This window comes from Equus asinus, chromosome 3, assembly GCF_041296235.1.
Source record: "Equus asinus isolate D_3611 breed Donkey chromosome 3, EquAss-T2T_v2, whole genome shotgun sequence".
NCBI classification, from domain to species: Eukaryota; Metazoa; Chordata; class Mammalia; order Perissodactyla; family Equidae; genus Equus; species Equus asinus.
Window position 1 is genome coordinate 106,680,881 of NC_091792.1, and position 21,022 is coordinate 106,701,902.

The window sequence follows — 21,022 nt, forward strand, 5'->3', positions numbered from 1 at the left end:
ATAGCTCTCCAGTTGAGTTTTTTGGAAAGAGATCATTTATTGCATTTAGGATAAGGTCTCTTCTGTTAAAGAATTTGATTTCAAAGACAAAGAAAGGATAGTTGTAATTCACTGAGGTTGACAGTAGTCCTTTGTGCATCAGTTTCTTCCTGATGAACATGGTGACAATAAGAGGTTGTCAATGAATAATTTACCTGATTGCCAAGCATGATAGTGATTGATGACTTTTAAGGAGACTTAAACAAGCACGGCCCAGGTCTTCCAAGCAGGAACAGATCTTCCACCCTTTCCTGTTGGCCTCTCAAAGTAAGCAGAGGGGTTTCCCCTGACAGTTCTTGCGATGGAACATCATTTTTCCTCTGTCAAGAAATATGATTTAACAAAGGGCAGAGGATTAAGAAAAATAACGATTCTAAATACTGGTCAAGGACAATTGTTTCAGAGCTGAAAGATAAACGTAGAAATTTTTTTTTTGAGGAAGATTAACCCTGAGATAACATCTGCTGCCAATACTCCTCTTTTTGCTGAAGAAGACTGGCCCTGATCTAACATCCGTGCTCGTCTTCCTCTACTTTATTTGTGGGACGCCGGCCACAGCATGGCTTGACAAGCAGTGCGTAGGTCCACACCTGGGATCTGAACTGGTGATCCCTGGGCTGCCAAAGCAGAATGTGCAAACTTAACTGCTATGCCACTGGCCTGGCCCCCAAACATTGAAGTTTTTGATATGAGCAATTTTTAAATTTTTGATTTGTTATTTTGAAAAAAATTCAAACATACAACAAAATGAGGAGAGTAGAATAATGCACAACTATATATCCATTCCCTAGATTTCACAGTTGTTAACATTTTGCTATAGATACTTAATTGATTATTTTGCTGAAATATTTTGATGTAAATTACAGAAATCATGATAGTTAATCTATAAATATTTCAGTATTTTTCTCTAAAAAACCCTTTTATAACACAGCACCAGCAACATCTAACAACATTAATAATTCACACATATAATCTAAAACTCAGTCCGTATTCAAATTTCCTGAGTTTTGTCAAAAGTATTTTTAGTTGTTTTGTTCTAACCAGGACTCAAATAAGAGCCATGTGTTACTTTTACTTGTTATGACTCTAGTTTCTTTTGTCGTAGAATGGTCTTCCCTCTTTTCCCCCATGATATTGGTTTCTCAAATGACTAGACCAGATGTCTTACAAATATTTATTTTTAGAAAGAAATTTAAGACCCATTTTTATAAAGGTTAGATTTTTCTACCAAATGAAATTGTCAAGCTGGAATACGATTTTGAAACTCTCATTCCACTTTTAGCCAGTCAGTTTGTTCTTTTTCACATATGGTCTCCGAGGGCAGGTTCAGAAGTTATATGGTTTGAGTTTGATTCCTTGCTTCTCCACGTAGTAGCAATATAATATTTGTCAAGTTATCTCATTTCTCTAAACCTCACTTTTCCTATCTGTAAAATAAGGGTAACATCTACCTTACAAAGTTGTTGTGAGAATGACAGATAATTTAGAGCCTGATATGGTGCTTTTGAATTGTAAGCCCTCAGGTATCGAATTGCCATCAAAGGGAAGTAGAAGTTTTTGACATACCATTGAGTTAGTGGATGTGGGTTGTAATGTCAATTTTGTTCCCTCTTTTTTGCTAGTAGCCAGTGACATGTATTTACAATGTGCTTGTTGTGATCAAAATTGACTGTGGAGTAGAATTTTTATTAACATGAAACAAGTTTTTCTGAGTTCATGACTTCATTAGAACAATTCTCAAATCACCTTAAGTTATTGCTCACTTAGTTGATGATTTGTAATGATCTGAAAAAATTAATAGGATTTCTAGAAATGTCTAATTTATCTACAGTCTTGATTCACACCAGAAGATAGCAGATTCAGTTTTCTTTAAATGTTGGAAAAGTATAAGAATAACTGAACCTGTCCAAACCTAATCTAGTGCCTTTCAGGTTTTATTTTTCAATAAATAATGAGTATCATTTATTCCTTTAATATTCCTGCAGTGTTGGAGCTGCTTGGCATTTTAGGAACTCATGATCATACAGTAGCATATGTCAGTTGTACAAATTTTGGAAATAATGTATGAAAATTACTAACATATAGACTATAATTCACCATTATGCCATATTTTAAATTAGCACTGGGTGTTGTGACATGGGCTGAACATGTTAAGCTCACAGTATACTACTCATTGAGTTTTGCTCTTCTGGAATAGAAAAGCTACGGCTGCTTTTCTGCTCCTCATTACACTCTCACCTCTACACGAAAATGCTTCACAGTTGGAAAGAAAGAAGTTGTTTCTTATCTGATTCAATCAGGACCAGATGTTGGTTAATTGAAAAGTCCAGTAAGGTAGAATTCATAGTAGAAGGCTTTTACCAACCTGCTTTCTACCTTGACCTCAGTCCCATGGATTTTTCAGATTGTTTTATACTTTCTAATCCTTCGTAAAATGTATTTAGAATATGGAGAACATCAATTATTTCAATCAGTGGAATAAGACAGCTTTTACTGTATCAATATTATTTTAGGATTTGTCTTTGTAGTTTGAAATGTATCTTTTAGTTTTATTAAAGTTGAGAGTTGACTTCCTTTAGAGTTTTGAGAAGGTTTTTGCAAGCTGAGAGAGTCTATCTATGGAATCCAGTTACAGGTTTAGAGAAGTGATCTGAAGTTAAGAGAAAGAGAATTTGGCTACGCACAAGGGAAGATTGGCCTGGGAAAGTGGTGGAGAACAGTGTCTCAGCTTTGGCTAGTCTTAGCAGGGACTATCTAATCTAATTTATGTCTAGATATGCAAGAAAAAAGTAAAGAGAATTATGTGCATCTTCTTTAGTTTTTGATTTCCTACCACGATCAGTTTTATCTGTATCATCTGTCCTAATATCTTAACTGTGCCTAAATTCTTTTCATTTTCAACGTACTTCCATATACTTCATAGTTATCAATGATCTAGAACAATTATTTGAAGCAAGTATAGTGCTGTGGAAATCTGTGGGGGCACTCATATTGCTTAACGTAACAAAGTCAGTAGACTAACAATGGATAATGGTAACATTGAAATCTTTTTAATACTACTTTCTCTAAGTATGTTTATTAGGGGAAGGTTAGATAGTTTGTACTTTAAAATGCCTCATTTAATATTTTCCCTTTTCCCCACTTACGTTAGCTTGTCAATATTTCTTTGTCATGACTATACCTTTTGTATCAGCTTTATACCTCTGGCTTCCATTTTCTAAAACTAACCCTTTTTAGCCTGGAGATCTTTTTTTTCCTTCTATTTTGATCTTAAAATTTCATTTTGTTATTTTCTTCTGGTTTGGGTTCAGCAAAACCGAAGCTAAATCATTCATTGAGTAAGGCTCTTCCTCATTGAGAGAAATTACAATTATTTCTGCAATTGTTGTGTCTCCCTCTGAAGTTTTAGGTCTACTTTAAAGATGGCATTTTGCATTGGAAGGGGGGACTAAAGCATAGGATAAGAAGGGCTTGGACTTAAAGGGCAGGGAAAGAAACAGGTCATTCTATAGGGGATAGCAGGATCAGTGGACGTTCGCAGCAAGAATGGGGGAGGTGATTCTCGGCGTCTCTCCATGGTTAGGCCTCCGCATAAAAGAATTGCTCAGGTTGAGTTGTGAACTAGGTTAACAGCATTTGTATTTATTACCTTATCATTTTAATGCAGACATGTAATAAATAGAGTAGTAGTTGAAGAGGAAATTTTTTTTCTGGCATATTCCTGAGTCCTGTAAATTTTTGTAAAGGGTAGAATCTCACTTTCTGAGCACAAGAAGGTCAACTGATGTCTGTGATAAAGACAGTATTTAAATATAGTCCAGTCTTCTAAAAAATTTGCTTAAAACTTTTTTCTTTGTGTCAATTATTTTTTCCAGGAAGGGATAAAAACCTTAAAATAAATGTTATGGAATATATTAAGATATTTGTAATTTTTCAACTTTTATGTAATAAAGTATTAAAAACAATCTGATTCTTTGTCTAAGCAGTTCCTGAGAAGAGATTGCTTAAATTCCACCTGATCTGAGAGACAGATTAGGCAGGTGAACATTACAAAGGAAGGAAAGACTCTCAGAGCTACTTCTGATTAAAACAAAACAAACGGGGACATCTCATTAAAGAGACAGTCACAGGGCAGGTTGCATGGGAAAACTGGAAGGCCATAGGTTTTCTTTTGTTTGTGCCAAATATAAGAAGGGAAGCAAGAGAAGAGCTCTGAATGTGGAGAAATCTTTCCTCTGATTAGCTGAGTGCTATCAAAAAAGAAAGGAAAGATACTGGCAAAGGCAAAGTCAACTTGCAATGATTTTGAGGCTGTTTCCCTGCAGTCGTAGCAAGAGGGACCCTAACATGTCTTAGGAAGGAATTTGTACTCTAAGAGAAGAAATAATAAAGAAGGGTCTGACTGAGTTTATGAAAAAGTTATAGAATGAAATGTGTATTATAAGTTAGATTTAGTGAAGATGGTAACCAGTTTACTACAAGAGCGGGCTTTGGTAAACAATGGTATGGGGGCCTAATTTGGCCTGTGGCCTGGTTTTGTGCCCAAATGAAGAATGGTTTTTACATTTTTAAAGGACTATAAAAACAAACAACAACAGAAAATACCCACAAAGCCTAAAATATTTACTACCTGACCCTTTACAAAACAAGTTTGCTGATTCCTGTTTCAATTAGAGGAATTTTTTAAGGAAAATCTATTTCACCATTTAATGTTTGGGTTCGCCTATTTTTAAAAGTCTTTAAAGAAATAAAACAGGAATATTTTCTGTAAGAGTTTAGTGTATTTTGCAGTGATTGGTGTAGAATTGGGCTATATATTCAATTGTCTGAGCTCTACCCTCTGACTTATTAGCTGTCTGACTTTGCTTAAGTTATTCAACTCTTCTGAGATTTAGTTTCCTCATTAGCAATATATGTATATGATTATGGGATTTACCTTGTGGAGTTATTGTGAAGATTAAGTGGGATAATGAGTGATACATACTTAGCGGTATCTGACACAAAGTAAATGCCCAATAAGTGTTAGCTATTATTATCTGTGAAACTGTTAGATGTAAGCATTCCAGAATTATGGCAACAAGGAAGCAGATAGACAGTGTTACACAGGTAGAGTTTTTTGTGACATCCATGTCTCTGCCCAATGGGGAAATCCATATTCAGTTTGGAACACGTTCCAGAATTTGTCTTCCCACTGATAGTTGTGGAAATTAACTCACAACATTGTCACAGGCTCGCAGAAAATGCTTGCAGCTGGGTAGGGATCTTGGCACAGACCTAAAAGTAGAGACTCATGTGCAGAACCACAGCACCAAAAAAAGGGTGTTTTCAGGTTGAATAGAACAAAGTTATCAATATTTTATAAAGCTTGCCAAAGAAACTAAGCCCTTGCAGTTATACCTGATAAAGTGAATTTTGAATCACTACACAAGCAGAATCTGAAAAAAGCCACATCTCACCCCAGATTGGCTTGAGACAAGAACAATGAGATTACAGAAGCATTTCAGAGGAACTCCTCTTTGTGATTATTAGATGCAAAATATGACGGGCTAACTAAGATTGGAGGTGTTAGGATAAGTGAATTGTGTTTAAGGACTTATGTCACTGGAGGATATAACTAGCTCAAATGCTTTAAAGGCAGAACTTTCTAAGTGATAGAACTTCAACAGATTTAATGGACTTTACCAGTATGGTGAACTCAGTGTCAGAGAGCAGGATTGGGAGATGAGGTATCTTCTGATGTATCTTAGGGATGTCTGGTCATGGTTCACTTAAATGGCTTGATGGAGGTCTTGAGGAGCCGGGATTTGACTTGATACATTCGCTGAGATGGGCTTCTTGGGGATGGAGCCATCTGCAGTTTCTCGGAAGTAGCTCAGTATAGTGGATAGAAGATGGCATTCGAAGGGTGCAGTCAACAGACAATAGATGTGAATCAGGTAAGCAGTTGGCACCAGGGGTTACTATCCACTGGAGAGTTGCCTGACAGACAGTTGAGAGGCAGCAATACAAAATCCAGAAGGGAACGGGTGACGTTTAGAAATGGAGGCACACAGGATGGCAGCGACAGAACACTAGATTTTAACAGGTGTTAGCATACTGGGCGAGGTCTAGGAGTAGGGAGTACCAAGGGCAAGTACTTGATCTTTACAAAAGATCAATTGACTATATATGTGGGGGTTATTGCTGGATTGCCTATTCTGTTCCGTGGATCATTATGTCTGTCTTTACAGCAGTACCACATCGTGTTGATTACTGTTGCTTTATATTGTTTTAAATTAGGAAGTGTAAGTACTCCAAGTTTGTTCCTCTTTTACAAAATTGTTTTGACTGTACTGATTCCTTTGACTTTCCATATAGATTTTAGAATCAGCTTGTCAATTTCTACAGAAAAAAATCACACTGAGATTTTGATTCTGGTTGCATTTAGTCTGTGGACTAGTTTGGAGAGAATTAAAACTATGTTGAGTCTTCCAATCCCTAAATGTGGTATCTGTGTCCACTTATTTGGATCTTATTTAATTATTCATAGCACTGTTCTACAGTTTGCTTGTATAGCTCTTGCAAATTATTCCGTTTCATTCATTCGTAAGTATTTAGTATTTTGGATGCTATTGTAAATAGTATTTTTTATTTCCGTTTTCAATTGTTCATTCCTCGTATATAGAGATAGAATTGACGTTTGCATAATAACTGCGTATCCTTCAACCTTGCTAAACTCACTTATTAATTCTAACGGCTTTTTTTCCAGATTACTTTGGGATTTCTACATAGATGATAGTTTTTTTTTTACCTTTCCAATTTCATTTTGCCTTATAGCTTTTTACCCTTGCTAGAATCTCAGTACAATCTTATATAAAGGTGGTGATTATATACACAATTCTTTTTTCTTAATTTTAGGGGAAAGTATTGAGGCTTTCATTATTAAATATTTATTGGAGGAGGTCAGAATGAGGGTTCGAAATATGCCTTTGTGTGGACACTGCATCTTGCCTAATCCAGACTTTCTCCTGTTACCTCACAAACCAGGCTGGCACCATTAGGGGATTAGAAGGGATTAGATTATTTGACAGATACCGTTGTTGAATAAACAGTGATGGGAGTCACATTTCAAAGCTCATGATGTGCAAGAGTGGGCAAAAGACCGTGACATTGAAAGGAGGTTCCATCTCCCCCTAATCTGCAAGCAGCAGGGTTGGTAGAAAGGATAAATGGAATATTAAAGAAGCAGATTAAATTACTAACAGGTAAAACCACCTTGGCCAGGTGGACCAAAGTACTGCCCCAGGCTTCAATACATTTGAATGATCATTTGGTAGGGCCTGTTGCCTTATATGCTAGACTGGGGACCCCTGCTGACACACCCAGTACTGTAAAGGTATAGTAGTCATAGGAGACAGCCATTGCCCCACCTCTCACCATGAATCAACATACTGTGCTAGTGAAAACACCAAGCCCCATCATGCCTGGGAAAAGTATCTACTGAAATTTGCAATGGGACGTCCCACTGGGATGGGCAAGTTACTTTGCACCCTTGGGTGAGGGGGAACTACTCAGTCTCCACTGGGATCCCTTTGTCCTGCTGCAAGCTGGATCTGTTGAAATGCCCTCCACCTGAATGGAACATGCACCACTGAAAGAGGGGAGAATGTGGGCCTCCTAGTCCGGCATGTCCCACCCCCCAGTCCATATCCTCACGCTTGACAGTGCTGCCTCCTCTGACCAACATGTGTGGTATGCACAACCAGGTCAAGTTCCTAAAGCTTCGACCTCCCTCTCTTCGAGGTCAGGTGGGTGCATTCTACTTTCCACTGGTACAACCATTTGGTCATCATCTTTGTTCCCCCCATTGGCCCGGAGGACATTATAACACACGTAGAAGCCCTTAGTAAATTCTTAGCAAGGCTTAATTGGTAGCTGACAAAACCTGTCTTTACTGAACGCTGAGATGTCTCTAATGAGAAAACTTGTCCTCCAAAATAGAATGGCCTTAGACGTTATCACTGCCTCACAAGGGGGCACCTATACCATTATCCAAAGAGAATGTTATGTGTTCATACCTGGTGAGTCTGCTAATGTGACATCTTTGTTAAATCATATGAGGATGCAAGTGAATGCCCTGAGTGACTGACCCCCAGCTGGGGTACTTAATAAATCAGTGGTTCGGATCACGGGGCTCTTGGTGGAAAAAATTGTTACTTATTTTGGGAATCGTTTTCTTAATCTGTGTTTTCTCTTGCACGTGCCTATATCGTTGCTATGTTTTCTGCCTCCACTGTAAACAGATAGTCGCCAAACAAGCCACCTCCATGCTAATGAAATCCCTTGCTGACTGCTCAGGGCACATTGCAGAAGATGGGGGCTGTGGGATTGGAAGCGCTGGTCGTGAGGGTGGAGTGTCGGAGGAAGTCATAGAGAGGATGTGACTGCCTGTTGACCCATGAGCTGGACCCTGGTAATTGGAGGCTCCTTACCCTCCCCTGTCCTTGGAATGTATGTTCTGCCCACCGTTCCCACAGCTGGAGCTGCTTTCAAGGATGTAGCCTTGAGAGAGTAAGGTGTTGTTGAGACCATGTGGGCTGAAAATGTGACTGAACCCAGTTAAGGCCTCTATATAAACTTTGAAGATTCTGGCTGGTGGCTGCAGAGATCTTGTCTTGTGGTTGCAGAAGACAACAAGCCTCTTATGTATGTTTTCTTGCTCGTTAAACCTGCCCCCTACCAGTCTGGAATGGTCTGCCTGTTTCTTCCCTGCCCTCCCTGTATAGGGGCCATTTTTCGAACCAGCAGTACCCAGACGTGGGATTGTTGGATCATATGGTAGTCCTATTTTTAATTTTTTGAGGAATGGCCATACTCTTTTCCATAGTGGCTGCACCAATTTACGTTCCCACCAGCAGTGTTCAAGGGTCTTTTTTCTCCATGTCCTCACCAACATTTATCCCTTGTCTTTTTGACAACACCCATTCTAATAGATGTGAGGTGATAGCTCATGTGGTTTTAATTTGCACTTCCCTAATGATTAGTGATGTTGAGCGTCTTTTCATGTACCTGTTGGCCATTTGTATGTCTTCTTTGGAAAAATGTCTATTCAATTCCCCTCCCCATTTTTTAATCCAATTGTTTTTTGCTATTTAGTTGTGTGAGTTCCTTATATCTGTTGGATGTTAACTCCTTATCAGATCAATGACTTGCAAATATTTTCTCCTATTCTGTAAGTTGCCTTTTCATTTTGTGGATTTTTTTCCTTGGCTGTGCAGAAGCTTTTTAGTTTGATGTAGTCCTCCTTATTTATTTTAGCTAATAACATAACATTTAAGACTAAAATTTTCTTAATCACAGCTTTGATTTGGGAACAAACTGTTCAACTCTTCCTAACTTTTTAGATGATTTGTAATCACAGTTTTGATTTTCACTTTGTCCCGGTGGTTATTTGAAACAGTTTTTCTTAATTTCTAGTAAATCAGATATTTTTTCCTGAACTCTCTTGCTCTGTTGGGTTACTTTGCCCTGGCACGACACGGGAAGAGGGTCTTGGCTTGTGCAGGGTTTATTGAGATCCAAGCGCCATTTACAGCCAAGGACAGCTAATTGCGAGACAAAGAAGCTGTTAGGAACAGGAGAGTGGTCAAAAAGTCTGTAATAAAAAATGTTGAAACTGGAATCTGGGTCAAGTAGTTTTGATGATTATCATGCTCGGTCAATCCCAGAGAAAAGTAGAGTCTGGTTTGCTTAGCTGAGGATGCCAATCCAGACTCAGAGACTGGAATAAGAATGGAAAGGAGAGATGGTCACCAGGGAAGAGCAAGTTTTCAGAAAACTGAATTCCCAATACCCTTAGTAATGGCTCTTGCAGTTTGTGGTCCAAGCTCATGGCATAATTCAGTAGTCTAGCCCAAATGCAACTCTTAAGGCAGAGTTTTTCAAACTATGGATTGTGGCACATTTGTGATGAGTGGCCAGCTTTAAAATATTAAAGATAGCATGTGCATGATATGAGATGTATTTCATGGTGCATCGAAGATGAATCTCGAGAGTTTGAAGAAAATTATTTTATGAAATGTGAGAGTAGAAGAAAGTGTTATTAGACATTAATATCTTTTTCCACATAATATGTGATCTTAAATATATATGTAGATCTAAGTAAATAGATTACATATTATAAATAGAGTGTGACAATTTCATTTACATCTTTAGAAGCTTCTGTATTTGGGTTTCCAAATCAGAGGGATTTTGGTTATCCTCTCACCCAGAAAATGTGGAAATTGTCTTATAGTCAGGTTGCTTTATATACAGCCATATATTCTAGTCCAGTATCTGCCCAGATTGAGGAGTTATAAGCATGTAAAGAAAGTATTGGAGGTGGAACAGACTGCTTTCTTTTATGTGTGGCTGGATCTAATCATTGCACTTAATTTATCACACATATCCTTTTGATTGAAACTGAGGGGCTCTTGGATTCTTTTATGTACAACAAACAAAAAGAAGACAGTCATTTTAAACTTTTATTATGTGGCAAAAATGAAGAAGAGATTTTCTTTGTTGTAGCTTTCCCATCAGTGGTGGGTATTTACTTCTGTTGGGGCTGCTAATGCACGCTGTTTATTAAAGAGGACCTTTATTATGGTTAAATTATGGACTTCGAAGTAAGTTTTTCAGTGATTGCTGCTATTGTGTGTGCTCTGTGAAAGATATACAGTCATAGTCTGCAGAAATAAATTTGTGAATATTTACTTTTCGATAAATGCTCCCCTTGTAATTCTTTAAGTAAATGTTGTGAATAAAAACTCAAAGCTTCCCAGCAGATAAAACAAAAGGTGACTTTTTTCTTATTATAAGTATTTATTATAATTTAAGAGTACCATATAGCAGGCATTTTTAGTGCTCTTAATATGATTTAATTAAAAATAATCAGCTTACATGAAACTTCTTAGGAACATATTTGTAGTAAAGAATAATGTACTCTATATTAAATTTTCTCTTATGTAATTCATTTACTTCATTTCAGCATTATATCATTGCCCTGTGAAAGGTTACCTTAATCCATTGCATAATGATTTATGAATGGCTAATCTGTGCCTAATGCACCTCAGAGCTACAAATTATCTTTTAAAAATTATCTTTTCGTAGGCCAGGTATTGTTGGAAGTAAAATGAAAATGTCATTAATAACATATCTTCAATTTTCTCATGTTAGCCTTTATTTTCATTTAATTTCTATTGCTTCTGGCTTATTCTTTTTGTGAATTTTAATCTCATCACTCAGGTGACCGCTGGGTAGGCAGCAGCCATGAGCAAGTTTATGCCCAGTGTCATGTGAATGGGAGCTCAGAGGGCTTGCGTTCTATGATAGCTGCAGTGGTACTGAATTTTCAAACAATGATGGTGGATCTTTTTGATTCACTTACAAATTGTTATTGCACCTTTAATGGATAAAGACTTTTAATTTAGGATCTCTTCATGGTAATGATAACTAGTAAATAATATGTTAACTTTTCTTCGTAAATTGGCTTGCTTGCAGTTAACTTTGATTACATCAGAAATGTTCATAATTCTTAAGGATTTATATTTGTGTATGTATGTGTGTTCATCAAGTCCAGAGTGCATTTGTAGCATTTGCTGGATGACATGGAAATCTGGAGAAGTTTAGGGAGAGGTGTTGGATAGGGAGCCAAAGGGATTTCTTCAGTCAGATATGATTCCATTCACCTCAGTCCTGCAGCCCTCTCTAATTCATCCACCAGAGCAAACATCGTTAACATTTTGGCATGATTTCTTTAAATCTTTCTCTTGGGTATATGTTTTAGAAAAAAGTCATTGTGATTTACACAATTTAAAGATAAGTTTTTATCATTTCATAGATAATAGAAAGGATAGTTTTAGTTTGTGTACTGAAATGAAATGTACTTATGCTGTTTAAACTTCCTTTTGATATTAAGAATAGAAATGAAAATATTGTTAGCTGGAAGAAAATTTAGCACATTTATGAGAAAGAGTAGTAGGTGTTAGATTTTGGTCTCGGGTTAAGTTTGGTTCAGAAGTTTCACCCATGTGAATCGTGCTCTATGGTGACTGGGCTGTAGGAAATGATTCAGTTTCAGCCTGACTTTGTGTAAAAGCATCTGATGTGGGCTCAGCTGTGTCACTCTCAGTGGTGCCATCATTACTATCAAGTGTAGTGTCATAAAATGTGCTAGGGTCAAGTGTTAAAGTGTAGTTATCTATGATGACATTATTGGTTGTCATGTCGATAGGTGGAGTTGTGGTGTCAAAAGGGGCAGTGTCATCAAGTGTGGAGGAAACAGTTGTGGTAGTGGGCCTAGGAGTTGTGGGTGTACCACAGGTGATCTCTTCAGTGGAAACAAGTGTGTTGGGTGCATCAGCTGAAGTGGTGGAGGGAGCTGCTGTGGTCGCTGCTGCAGTGGCAGCAGGCATGGTGAGGGTTGATGAGGTACTAATGGAAGGAGTGGTTAAAGCACCAGATGTGGTGGTTGCAAGAACTGAAGTCATTGTGGCTGTAGGTGTGGTACTGGTAATAGCAGACATGGTGGTGAGACCAGGTGTGGTAGTGGCAGCCTGTGTGCCTGTAGAAGTGGCAGGAGTGATTGTGGAGGCAGGTGTTGTAGGATTGGCTGCAGTAGTCATGGTGGTGTGAGTGGCATCGTAAGTAGTGTTTATTGATGCTAGGGAAGGTTCCCCAGTGGAAGGGGAAGAGGCCTCAGAAAATGAGGCAGCAGCTGATGTAGAAAAGAGACCAGCTATGGTAGTGCTTATCTCTGTGGTGGCAGTGGTGCTGGTAGGAGCAGGTTTGGTAGGGACCGATATGGCTGCAGCAGATGAGCTGGCAGGTGGAGCTGTGGTAGTGGCACTCTTTGTGGTTCTGGGAAGAGCAGGAGGACTTGTGGTGATGGTGGTGGGTGATGAGGAGACCTCAGTTGTGGAGATTATGGGCTCAGTGGTAGTCCTCGTGGAGGAGGCTGTGAGGAGAGTTGTGGAGACAGGTGGGGTTGTGACAGAAGTAGTTGTGTCAGTCTGAGCAATGTTTGAGGAAGAAGATGAGGTTGTAGTGGCAGGGGTGGAGCTTGCAGCAGAAGAGAGAGAGAGAAAGGCTGTGTTGAGGGCTGGCTGTGTGGAGCTAGAAGGGGTGGATGTGCTTGTGGTAATCGGTGTGGTGTTAGTGGCAGCAGATGAGGAAGAGACTTCAGCTGTGGAGGTGGCAGCACTTGTGATAGTAGTGGTTGTAGGAGCAGGCACGGTAGGGACAGCTGTGGCAGCAGAAGCTGTAAAGACAGACTGCATGGTAGTTGAGGAAGGGGAAATGGTTGAGGTGACTGGGGCTGTACTGATGGCTGCGGCAGATGAGCTGGTGGGAGGAGCTGTGGTAGTGGCACTCTGTGTGGTGCTGGGAGGGGCAGGAGTACTTGTAGTGAGGGTGGCAGGTGGAGAGGAGACCTCAGCTGTGGAGGTGATGGGCTCAGATGTGGTAGGTGTGGAGGAGGCAGTGGCGATGGTGGTAGAGACAGGTATAGTAGTGACAGAAGTGGTGGTGTCAGCCTGAGTGGTGGAAGAAGGAACAGAAGTTGTCATGGCAGCAAATGAGATGCTGGTGGAGCCGGAGGATGTTAAGATCCTGGCTGTGGTAGATGAGGCAGATGTGGTTGTGGTAAGAGGTGAACTGTTGGAGGTAGTAGAGGTAGAGGTTGTGGTGGTGAAGGGAGCAGATGTGGTTGTGGTAGAAATCAATGTGGAAGCAGCTGTGGTAGCATCCTCTGTGGTCCTGGCAGAGGTGTTAGTGGCCACATATGTGCTACTTGTGCATGTTGCTGGAAGTGCTCCAGGTGTGATGGGAGAAACCAATTTATTAGTGGTCTCAGCTACTGTTGTGGTCAGAAATGCAGTAGTTGCAGGAGCAGACATGGCAGTGGCAGCTGTGGGGGTGGCAGAACTAGTAGTGACATTCTGTGTAGTGGAAGAGGGAGAAGAAGTAGTTGTGGCAGCAGGTGAGCTGGAGTGATCATCAGAGGTACTGCTGGGCTCTGGAGTGGTAGAAGGCACTGAAGAGGCTGTGGCAGTAAGAGTGGTGACAGAGGTAGCAGTGGTGGTGTCAAAGTCATAATCAATAATAGTGTCATCAAATGTGCTAGAGCCCAATGTTGTCATATCATCTGTGGTGACCAGTGTAGTTGGTATAGTGTCAGTAGAAGTTGTGGTGTCTTCAATGGTAGCGGAGTAAAGAGCAGAGGAGTCGGAGGAAGTAGTGGAAATAGGATTCATCATGTTTTCCATGGTGGTCACAGTGGATATTGGTGAACTGAGGGCAGGAGGTGTGATGGAAGCTCGCAAAATGCTGGAAGACATGGAGGAAGCTGATAAAGTGCTGGTCGCAGCAGGAGTGGAGGCACCAGGGGTGGAAGGAGCAGGAATGGGGGCTGGAGAAGTGACAGCAGCGGCCTGAGGGGAAGTGTCAAGAAGAGCAGTGGTCACGGTGGCAAGGGAGGTGCTCGTGGCTTCTGTAGATGAATTGGGGAGGACAGCTGTAGCTGTTGCCACCTGTGTGGTGCTAAAAGGAACAGACATGCTCATGGCAGCTTGTGTGGTGACAGAAGCAGCAGAGGAGGAAGTGACTGTGGAAGAAGCTGTGCTAGGGGCCTCTGTGGTCATGGCAGGCATGATGGTGGCAGCAGAGGTGATACTTGTGGATGCTCCTGCTCCAAGTGAGATAAATGGAGCCAAGTGACTAGTGATACCAGAGATAGCAGTGGCAGCTGCTGTGGTTGGAACCACAGCTGTGGAGGTGGCAGCTTGAATGGTGCCGGATGGAGTGGAAGTGCTTGGGGCAGCAGTCATGGTGGTGACAGTGTCTGTGATAGTAGAAGCAGAGGCAGTTGTAGGAAGAGCAGTAGGAACAGCTGTGGTGGCAGAGAGTGTGGCAGAGGGAACATCTTTGGAGGTCGGGGGTCGTGTGCTGGCAGATGATGTATAGGAAGCGGTAGAGGTGAAGTCAGTAGTGTCAAGGTGATAATCAAGTGTGGCGCCATCAAGTGTGCTAGAGTAAGATGTTGATGTGTCATCTGTGTCATCAGTGACCAGGGCTGTGGCTGTGGCATCAGTGGGTGAAGCTGTGACATCTGCTGTGGTAGTCAAATGCAGTACTACAGGGACAGTGGGAGGGGCGGAAGTAAGAGTGGTGGTGGTTTCAGGGATGGTCACTGTGGATGTCTCTGTGCTTAGGGCAGCAGCTACGGTGGAGTGAGCATCTGTGGTGGCTGCTTTTGTGGTTGTAGAAGCAGAAGTGGTAGTTTTCATGGCAGCTGTGGCCATAGTGGCAGGGGTAGTCTTACTAACCTTTAAAGCCGTAGAAGTAGAGCTGGTTGTCAGTGCCAATGTTGTAGAAATAGGTGTGATAGCCGCAGTGGTGCTGGTGAAAGCCTGTGCTGTGGTCAAGGGAGCTGTAGTGTCCACAGCCGTGGATGTGGTACTGGTGGCAGCAGGCCTGGTAGAGAGAGACTTGGTGATGGAGGTAGAAGCAGCTGAAGGAGAAGAGGGAGAGGGAGCAAGAGTGGTTGAAGCAACAGATGTGGTAGAGAGACCTACTGTGCTGGGAGCAGCCTCTGTGATGAGGGGGGTTGAAGTAACTTTGGGAGCAGCTGTGGTAGCAGCAGACATGTTTCTCGATGATGCTGTAGAGACAGAAACTGTGGTTGTGGCTGGAGTCTTTGTGGTGTCCACAGCTCTTAAGGTACTTCCAGCCAGAGTTGCAGCAGTGACTGAAGATGGTATGGTTGTATTGATAGGTGATGCCGTGGTAGTAGTGGATGTAGCGGTGGTTAATATAGCCTGTGGAGTTGATTCTGTGGTGATAGGAGATGTAGTTTTTGTCACAATTGTTGAGAAATTAGAAGCAGGAGTTGTTTCTGTGATGAGTGATACCGAACTGGAAGATTTGGCAACTTTGGTGGTAGTAGGAAGGGATTTAGTGGTTTTTGCCACAGATTTGGTCATTTGGGCAGATTTTGTAGGAGCAGGGCTGGTGGAAGAGAAACTAGTGATTTCAGTTGGTTTGGGTGATATAGTGGCAGATGAACTGGCGTCAGCTACAGTGTTAATAGTGGTGGTAAGTTTGCTGGTGGGTGCCTCAGGCTTGGTGGAGGTGGTCCGTTTTGTAGTAGGAATCACAGGGTTTAAAGTTGTGGTGGATTTGGCTGGGAAGGTGACAGGCTTAGAGTTGGTGGTGGATTTGGCAGCGGAGGTCACAGCCTTGGTTTTGGTCGTGGATGGAGTGATAGTTGCGGCGGGTTTATTAGTGGTGGAGGATTTGGTGGTAGGGGTCACTGCCTTGGCACTTGTGGAGGATTTGGGAGTATTAACCACAGGTTTGGTAGAAACAGTGGATTTTGTGGCTGTAGCTGTAGGATTAGAAGTTGGGGAAGATTTGGTGATAGGGGCCGCTGAGTCTGTGGTGGGCTTTCTGCTAGTTGATACAGATTGAAGGGTCACAGAAGCTTGGGTGGTCAATAAAAATGGTCTTGGGGATACAGTTTTAGAGGTTGTTGGGTTAAGATCTGTTGGCAACTTCCCAGGTTGTGTGGGAGGAAGTACCACTGGAAAATGATGCTGAAAGCCAGGTTTAGGTTTCAGTGCTGGTTTTGGATGAGGTCTGCTTGGAGGAAGTGGGTACTTTTTACCTGGTTGCCTTACACAATGTTTGCGTGAACCAGGGTTCTGGATGGGTTTATATGGATGGAGATAAAATGGATTAAGATACTGCTTTTGTACAGCAGGATGCCAGAGTAAAGGCATCTTTGGCCCAGGTATTGGTTGGCCAGGACCATGGTGCTGTGGGCCTGGCTGGGGAGGTCTCCAATAGCAGAGTGGATTCCTTGCCTTTTTGCTTTTCTGTTGCATGGTTGCTTTTGCCTTAGGTTTTCTTTGGCCAGATTGTTTTCTTACTGGTTTATTTAGATGATGCCCTGAGAGTCCAGTCTGATGATGTTTGGGAATATTCGGACCAGTCTTTGCTTGACTTGTTTGTTGCTTTATGGTTGGATTTTTATGAGTTTTTGCTTGGCCAGATGTTTTCTTTGGACCTAATGGTCTCAGCTTGGTTTGACTATGACTTTTTATTGGATCATTTGGAATCAAAGGTAGTATGGGTACTTTTGGGTTTTGTTGAAATCTGGTGCCAGAGTAAAGTTTAGGTTTTCTTGATAACTTTTTCGTAGTTTTGCCTGGCTGGTATTTGATAGTTCGAGGGTTTTTAAGAGCCGATGACTTCCTGTGATTTGGGAGCTGGTTACGATTTTGTTGCACTGAAGAGTTTTGAAGAGGTCTTGATTGGCCCGGTGGAGGATGTCTATGCACAGGTTGACCAGGTTGTTTTTTCAGCTTTTTGGTTCTGTTTGTTCTGTTCGCAACAGGTTTTGACTTCCCAGATTGTTCAGTAGCATTTGGATTATCTTTCCTTTGTCTAATATTTTTTTGTATAGGAGTCTTCGTTTGGCTGATTTGCTTTTCCTCGGTTGTGTTATTATGAGGTTTTGATAAGATATATGTTTTACGTGATCCTAATGCTCTTGGTGGAGTTTTGTGCTGACTGTTTCGTTTATCAACTGAAACTGCAGGTAGCTTGGATCTTTTTGGATTTTGATGAACTTTGGTTGTAAAGTGAGGTTTAGGTTTTCTTAAAAAAATTTTAACAGATTTTCCTTGCTGAGATTTGGTTTTGTTAATTTTGGGGGGAGCTGTTGAATGCATGTGATGTGGGAGATGGTTGACATTTTGTGTGCCATTTCTTTGACCAGGCTTGGGTTGACCGGGTTGGTGATGTCCATGTGGATGAGGCCCAGTTGGGGCAGGTTTATGTTGACCGGTTTTCTGCTTTACCTGTTTACTTCTGTTGTTTCTATTTGCTCTAGTCTTAGGTTTTGAGATTGCAGATTGTTTTATTTCAGAAATGTTGACATGACGTTTTCTCTGGTCAGTTTGCTTTTGTATCAGAATGTGTGTTTGACTTGATTGCCTGATGGTTATATTTTTATGAAGATTTGATTGATTGACTCTTTTTTGTAGATTAGGTTGGTGTTGACCATTTCTTTTACCAGTTGAAGATGCAGATGGTTTGGATTGTTTTGAGTTCTGTTGAATGTCGGTAATGGGATGAGACTGGAATTTTCTTGAGAATTTCTTAGCAGTTTTACTTTGTTGAGATTTGGTGGTTTTAGGTTGTCGGTGAGCTGTGGAATTCCTGGGACTCTGAGATTGTTGGCTGCTTTGTGGTGCAGGGGATTTTTGATGAGGATTTGGCTGACCGTATGAATGAGGTCCACGCTTGGCTGTCACTAACCTCTTTTGTCCATTTGCTTTTGTTTTAGGTGTAGAGCATCTAGTCTTTTTTGTTTCAGTAGTGTTGAAATGGTATTTTCTCTGGTCATTTTGCTTTCTTAGAGGATTTTTTACTTGTGGTGGTGGCTGTTTAATAAGTGTTTTCTCCTGAAGTTTTGGTTGGCTGGATATTTTCTGCTTGCCTAGTGAGTGTGGCTTTGCTTGTTGGTGACCATTTGAAGATGAAAATGCTTTGGTTTGGCTTGTGTTCTGTTGAATAACAGGACTTGTGGGAGATTTAGATTTCTTTGGTAATCTTTTAGATATTTTGCCTGTGTGAGATTTGAATGTGCTAGATTTTTTATGAGCTGTTAATTTTGTATTATTTTGGGGTTGGTGGCTCCTTTTTTGTGGAAGAGATATCTGTTCGGGTTTTGATTGACCAAGCTGATGATTTCTAGGCCTAGACTTTTTAGGTCTCAGCTTACTGGTTGGTTGTTTTGTTTCTTTAGGTTTGTTCTGTCCAGTAGATTTTGCCTTTGGCTTTGATAATCGGATTTGTTTTCTTTGAGAATTATTGAAATTGTATTGTCTCTGGTTAGTTTGCTTTTGTAAAGCAGTTTCTATTTGACTACTGGGATGTTGCTTTATGGTTTTATTTTTTGGAAGTTTTGATTTACCAGATGTTTTCTGTGGACCTAATGTTCGTTGCCTAGTTTGACGTTGACTGTATTTTTCACCAGTTGAAGACGCAGTTGTCTTAGTGAGATCTGGGGTCTGTTGAATATTTGCACTGGAAAGGGATTTAGATTTCCTTGGTAATGTTCCAGGAGTTTTGACTAGAGAAGATTTGGAGTTGCTTGATCTTTTTTGAGCTGTTATATTTATATGATTTTGGAGTTGGTGGGTTTTTTGATGTGCAGATTTTTGACTAGCTTTTGGTTGGCTAATTTGATGGTTTTTAGTCCCACTTACGTAATTTCTCTTTATAACATGCTGTTCTTTTATACGTTTACTTTGATTCTGTTCAGATGTTTTTAACTGAGATTTTGGTTGGCTAGGTATTTTTGGATTACTTAATAGGTTTAGCTTAGTTTTGGGCTTCATGTTTTTTTGAGATGAAGGAAGTTTGGGTAGATCTAATTTCGGTTGAGTGTAGATACCGGTGAAAGGTTCATTACTTTTGATTAAATTTTCAGCAGGTTTACCTGCATCAGATTTGTTAGTTCTCAATCTTGGTTTAACTGGTGAATTCAGATAATTGGAGGGTTGGCGGCTACTTTGTTGTACAGCAGAGTTTTGACTAGATTTTACCTTTGGAGATGTCTTTGGACCAGTGGGATTTAAATGGGCTTGAGAGCTTTCAGCTCTTTGTTGAACAGATGAATTTAGCTGAGTGAGAATCTGACCACTTTTCCCCAAGGAAAGGACATGCTGAAGTGAGGATGATGATGCTTGTGCAGATGGATTCACGTGTAGTCTGTTTCTTAGCTTGTTTTGTCTCTCTTGTGTCATACTTGTCTGCGGGAAGAAAAAGGAAAAGCATTTAGTATGAATAATCTCTCATTTAAAATTTCATGGATTCAGAATCTTGAGTGAGCAAGCTTCTTTGTGCGTTGGTAAACTTATTATTGGAGGATAGGAAAAACTCTTTTCTCTCAGACAACTACTGTGTTGGGAGCAGAGCTTTGGTTCAGGAGGACTCTCCAAACGTCACATTGTGGCCACAAGCACAGAGTCGCAGAGCCTGCCCCATCTCCCACCCTGACTGATGCTGCGGAAGAAGAGGTGAAGCTCTGAGTTCTTTATTAGACTACTATACTTCCAATTCATAAAGGGACTAAGGCAAAATTATATTCAGAACCTTTAGCTAAGGGACTTGAGCATTTTAGGTGCTCGATATATGGTTACTGGAGAATATATAAATATATATTTTTATTTATTTGTATTATTTATAAATATATAATTTATAAATATATATTTATAAAATATATAAAACATATTTATAAAACAATACATATTCATATATATTTATATTTATATAAAGAGAATATATAAAGAGAAACAGCTCTATAGTACAAGAGCTCTCTAAATAATTTTTCTTCACTACTTCCTGTTTCATTCTTCTTGACACACTCTCCAGATAACTTGCTGATTAATCTTCATAAAATCTTCCTCAGTTTTGCAGTTTTGCTGCAAAATTCTCCCCATTCTCCAATTCTCCAATTTTCTTTCATTGAATTAATTTTTTTGAGTTTTCTTGGAGTCCTAAATTGATTATTTCTAGTTCTTTCTGATTTGATCCAAATCTCTAATTCAAACTTTTAAATTCTGCGTGCTTCATTTTTGACGTGATTTACTAGCTCTGTATGTTGTCTTAGTGATTCACTGGGTTTGAAAGCCATTACTTCACATCTCCGCCTGTCAGAAATCCTACACATCCTTTGATGCTATAGGTACTTCCTCATCCTTGCCAAACGTGATTTCTGATTTAAGGAGTGGCATCTATTCTATTTTGCATTGATATATAATTATTTATTTGTATGTATCATTTTTTTTTTTAAAGATTGGCACCTGAGCTAGCATCGGTTGCCAATCTTCTTTTTTTTTCTTCTTCTTTTTCTTCTCCTCAAAGCCCCCCAGTACATAGTTGTATATTCTAGTTG

The 21,022-nt window shown here is 40.3% G+C and overlaps 1 protein-coding gene across 7 annotated transcripts in view; it reads right to left on the reverse strand.

Annotated features, from left to right (window-relative positions):
* Positions 1-10,533: 10,533 nt before the first annotated feature.
* LOC139044855 (mucin-22-like) overlaps positions 10,534-21,022 on the reverse strand; it is a 59,854-nt gene continuing 49,365 nt past the window's right edge. For all 7 annotated transcript variants that reach the window (XM_070505712.1, XM_070505711.1, XM_070505708.1 and 4 more), the window contains one exon: positions 10,534-19,877. In XM_070505712.1, coding sequence (XP_070361813.1) covers positions 12,099-19,877 — 7,779 coding nt within the window. In that variant the 3' untranslated portion in view covers positions 10,534-12,098. The remainder of the gene's footprint in view (positions 19,878-21,022) is intronic.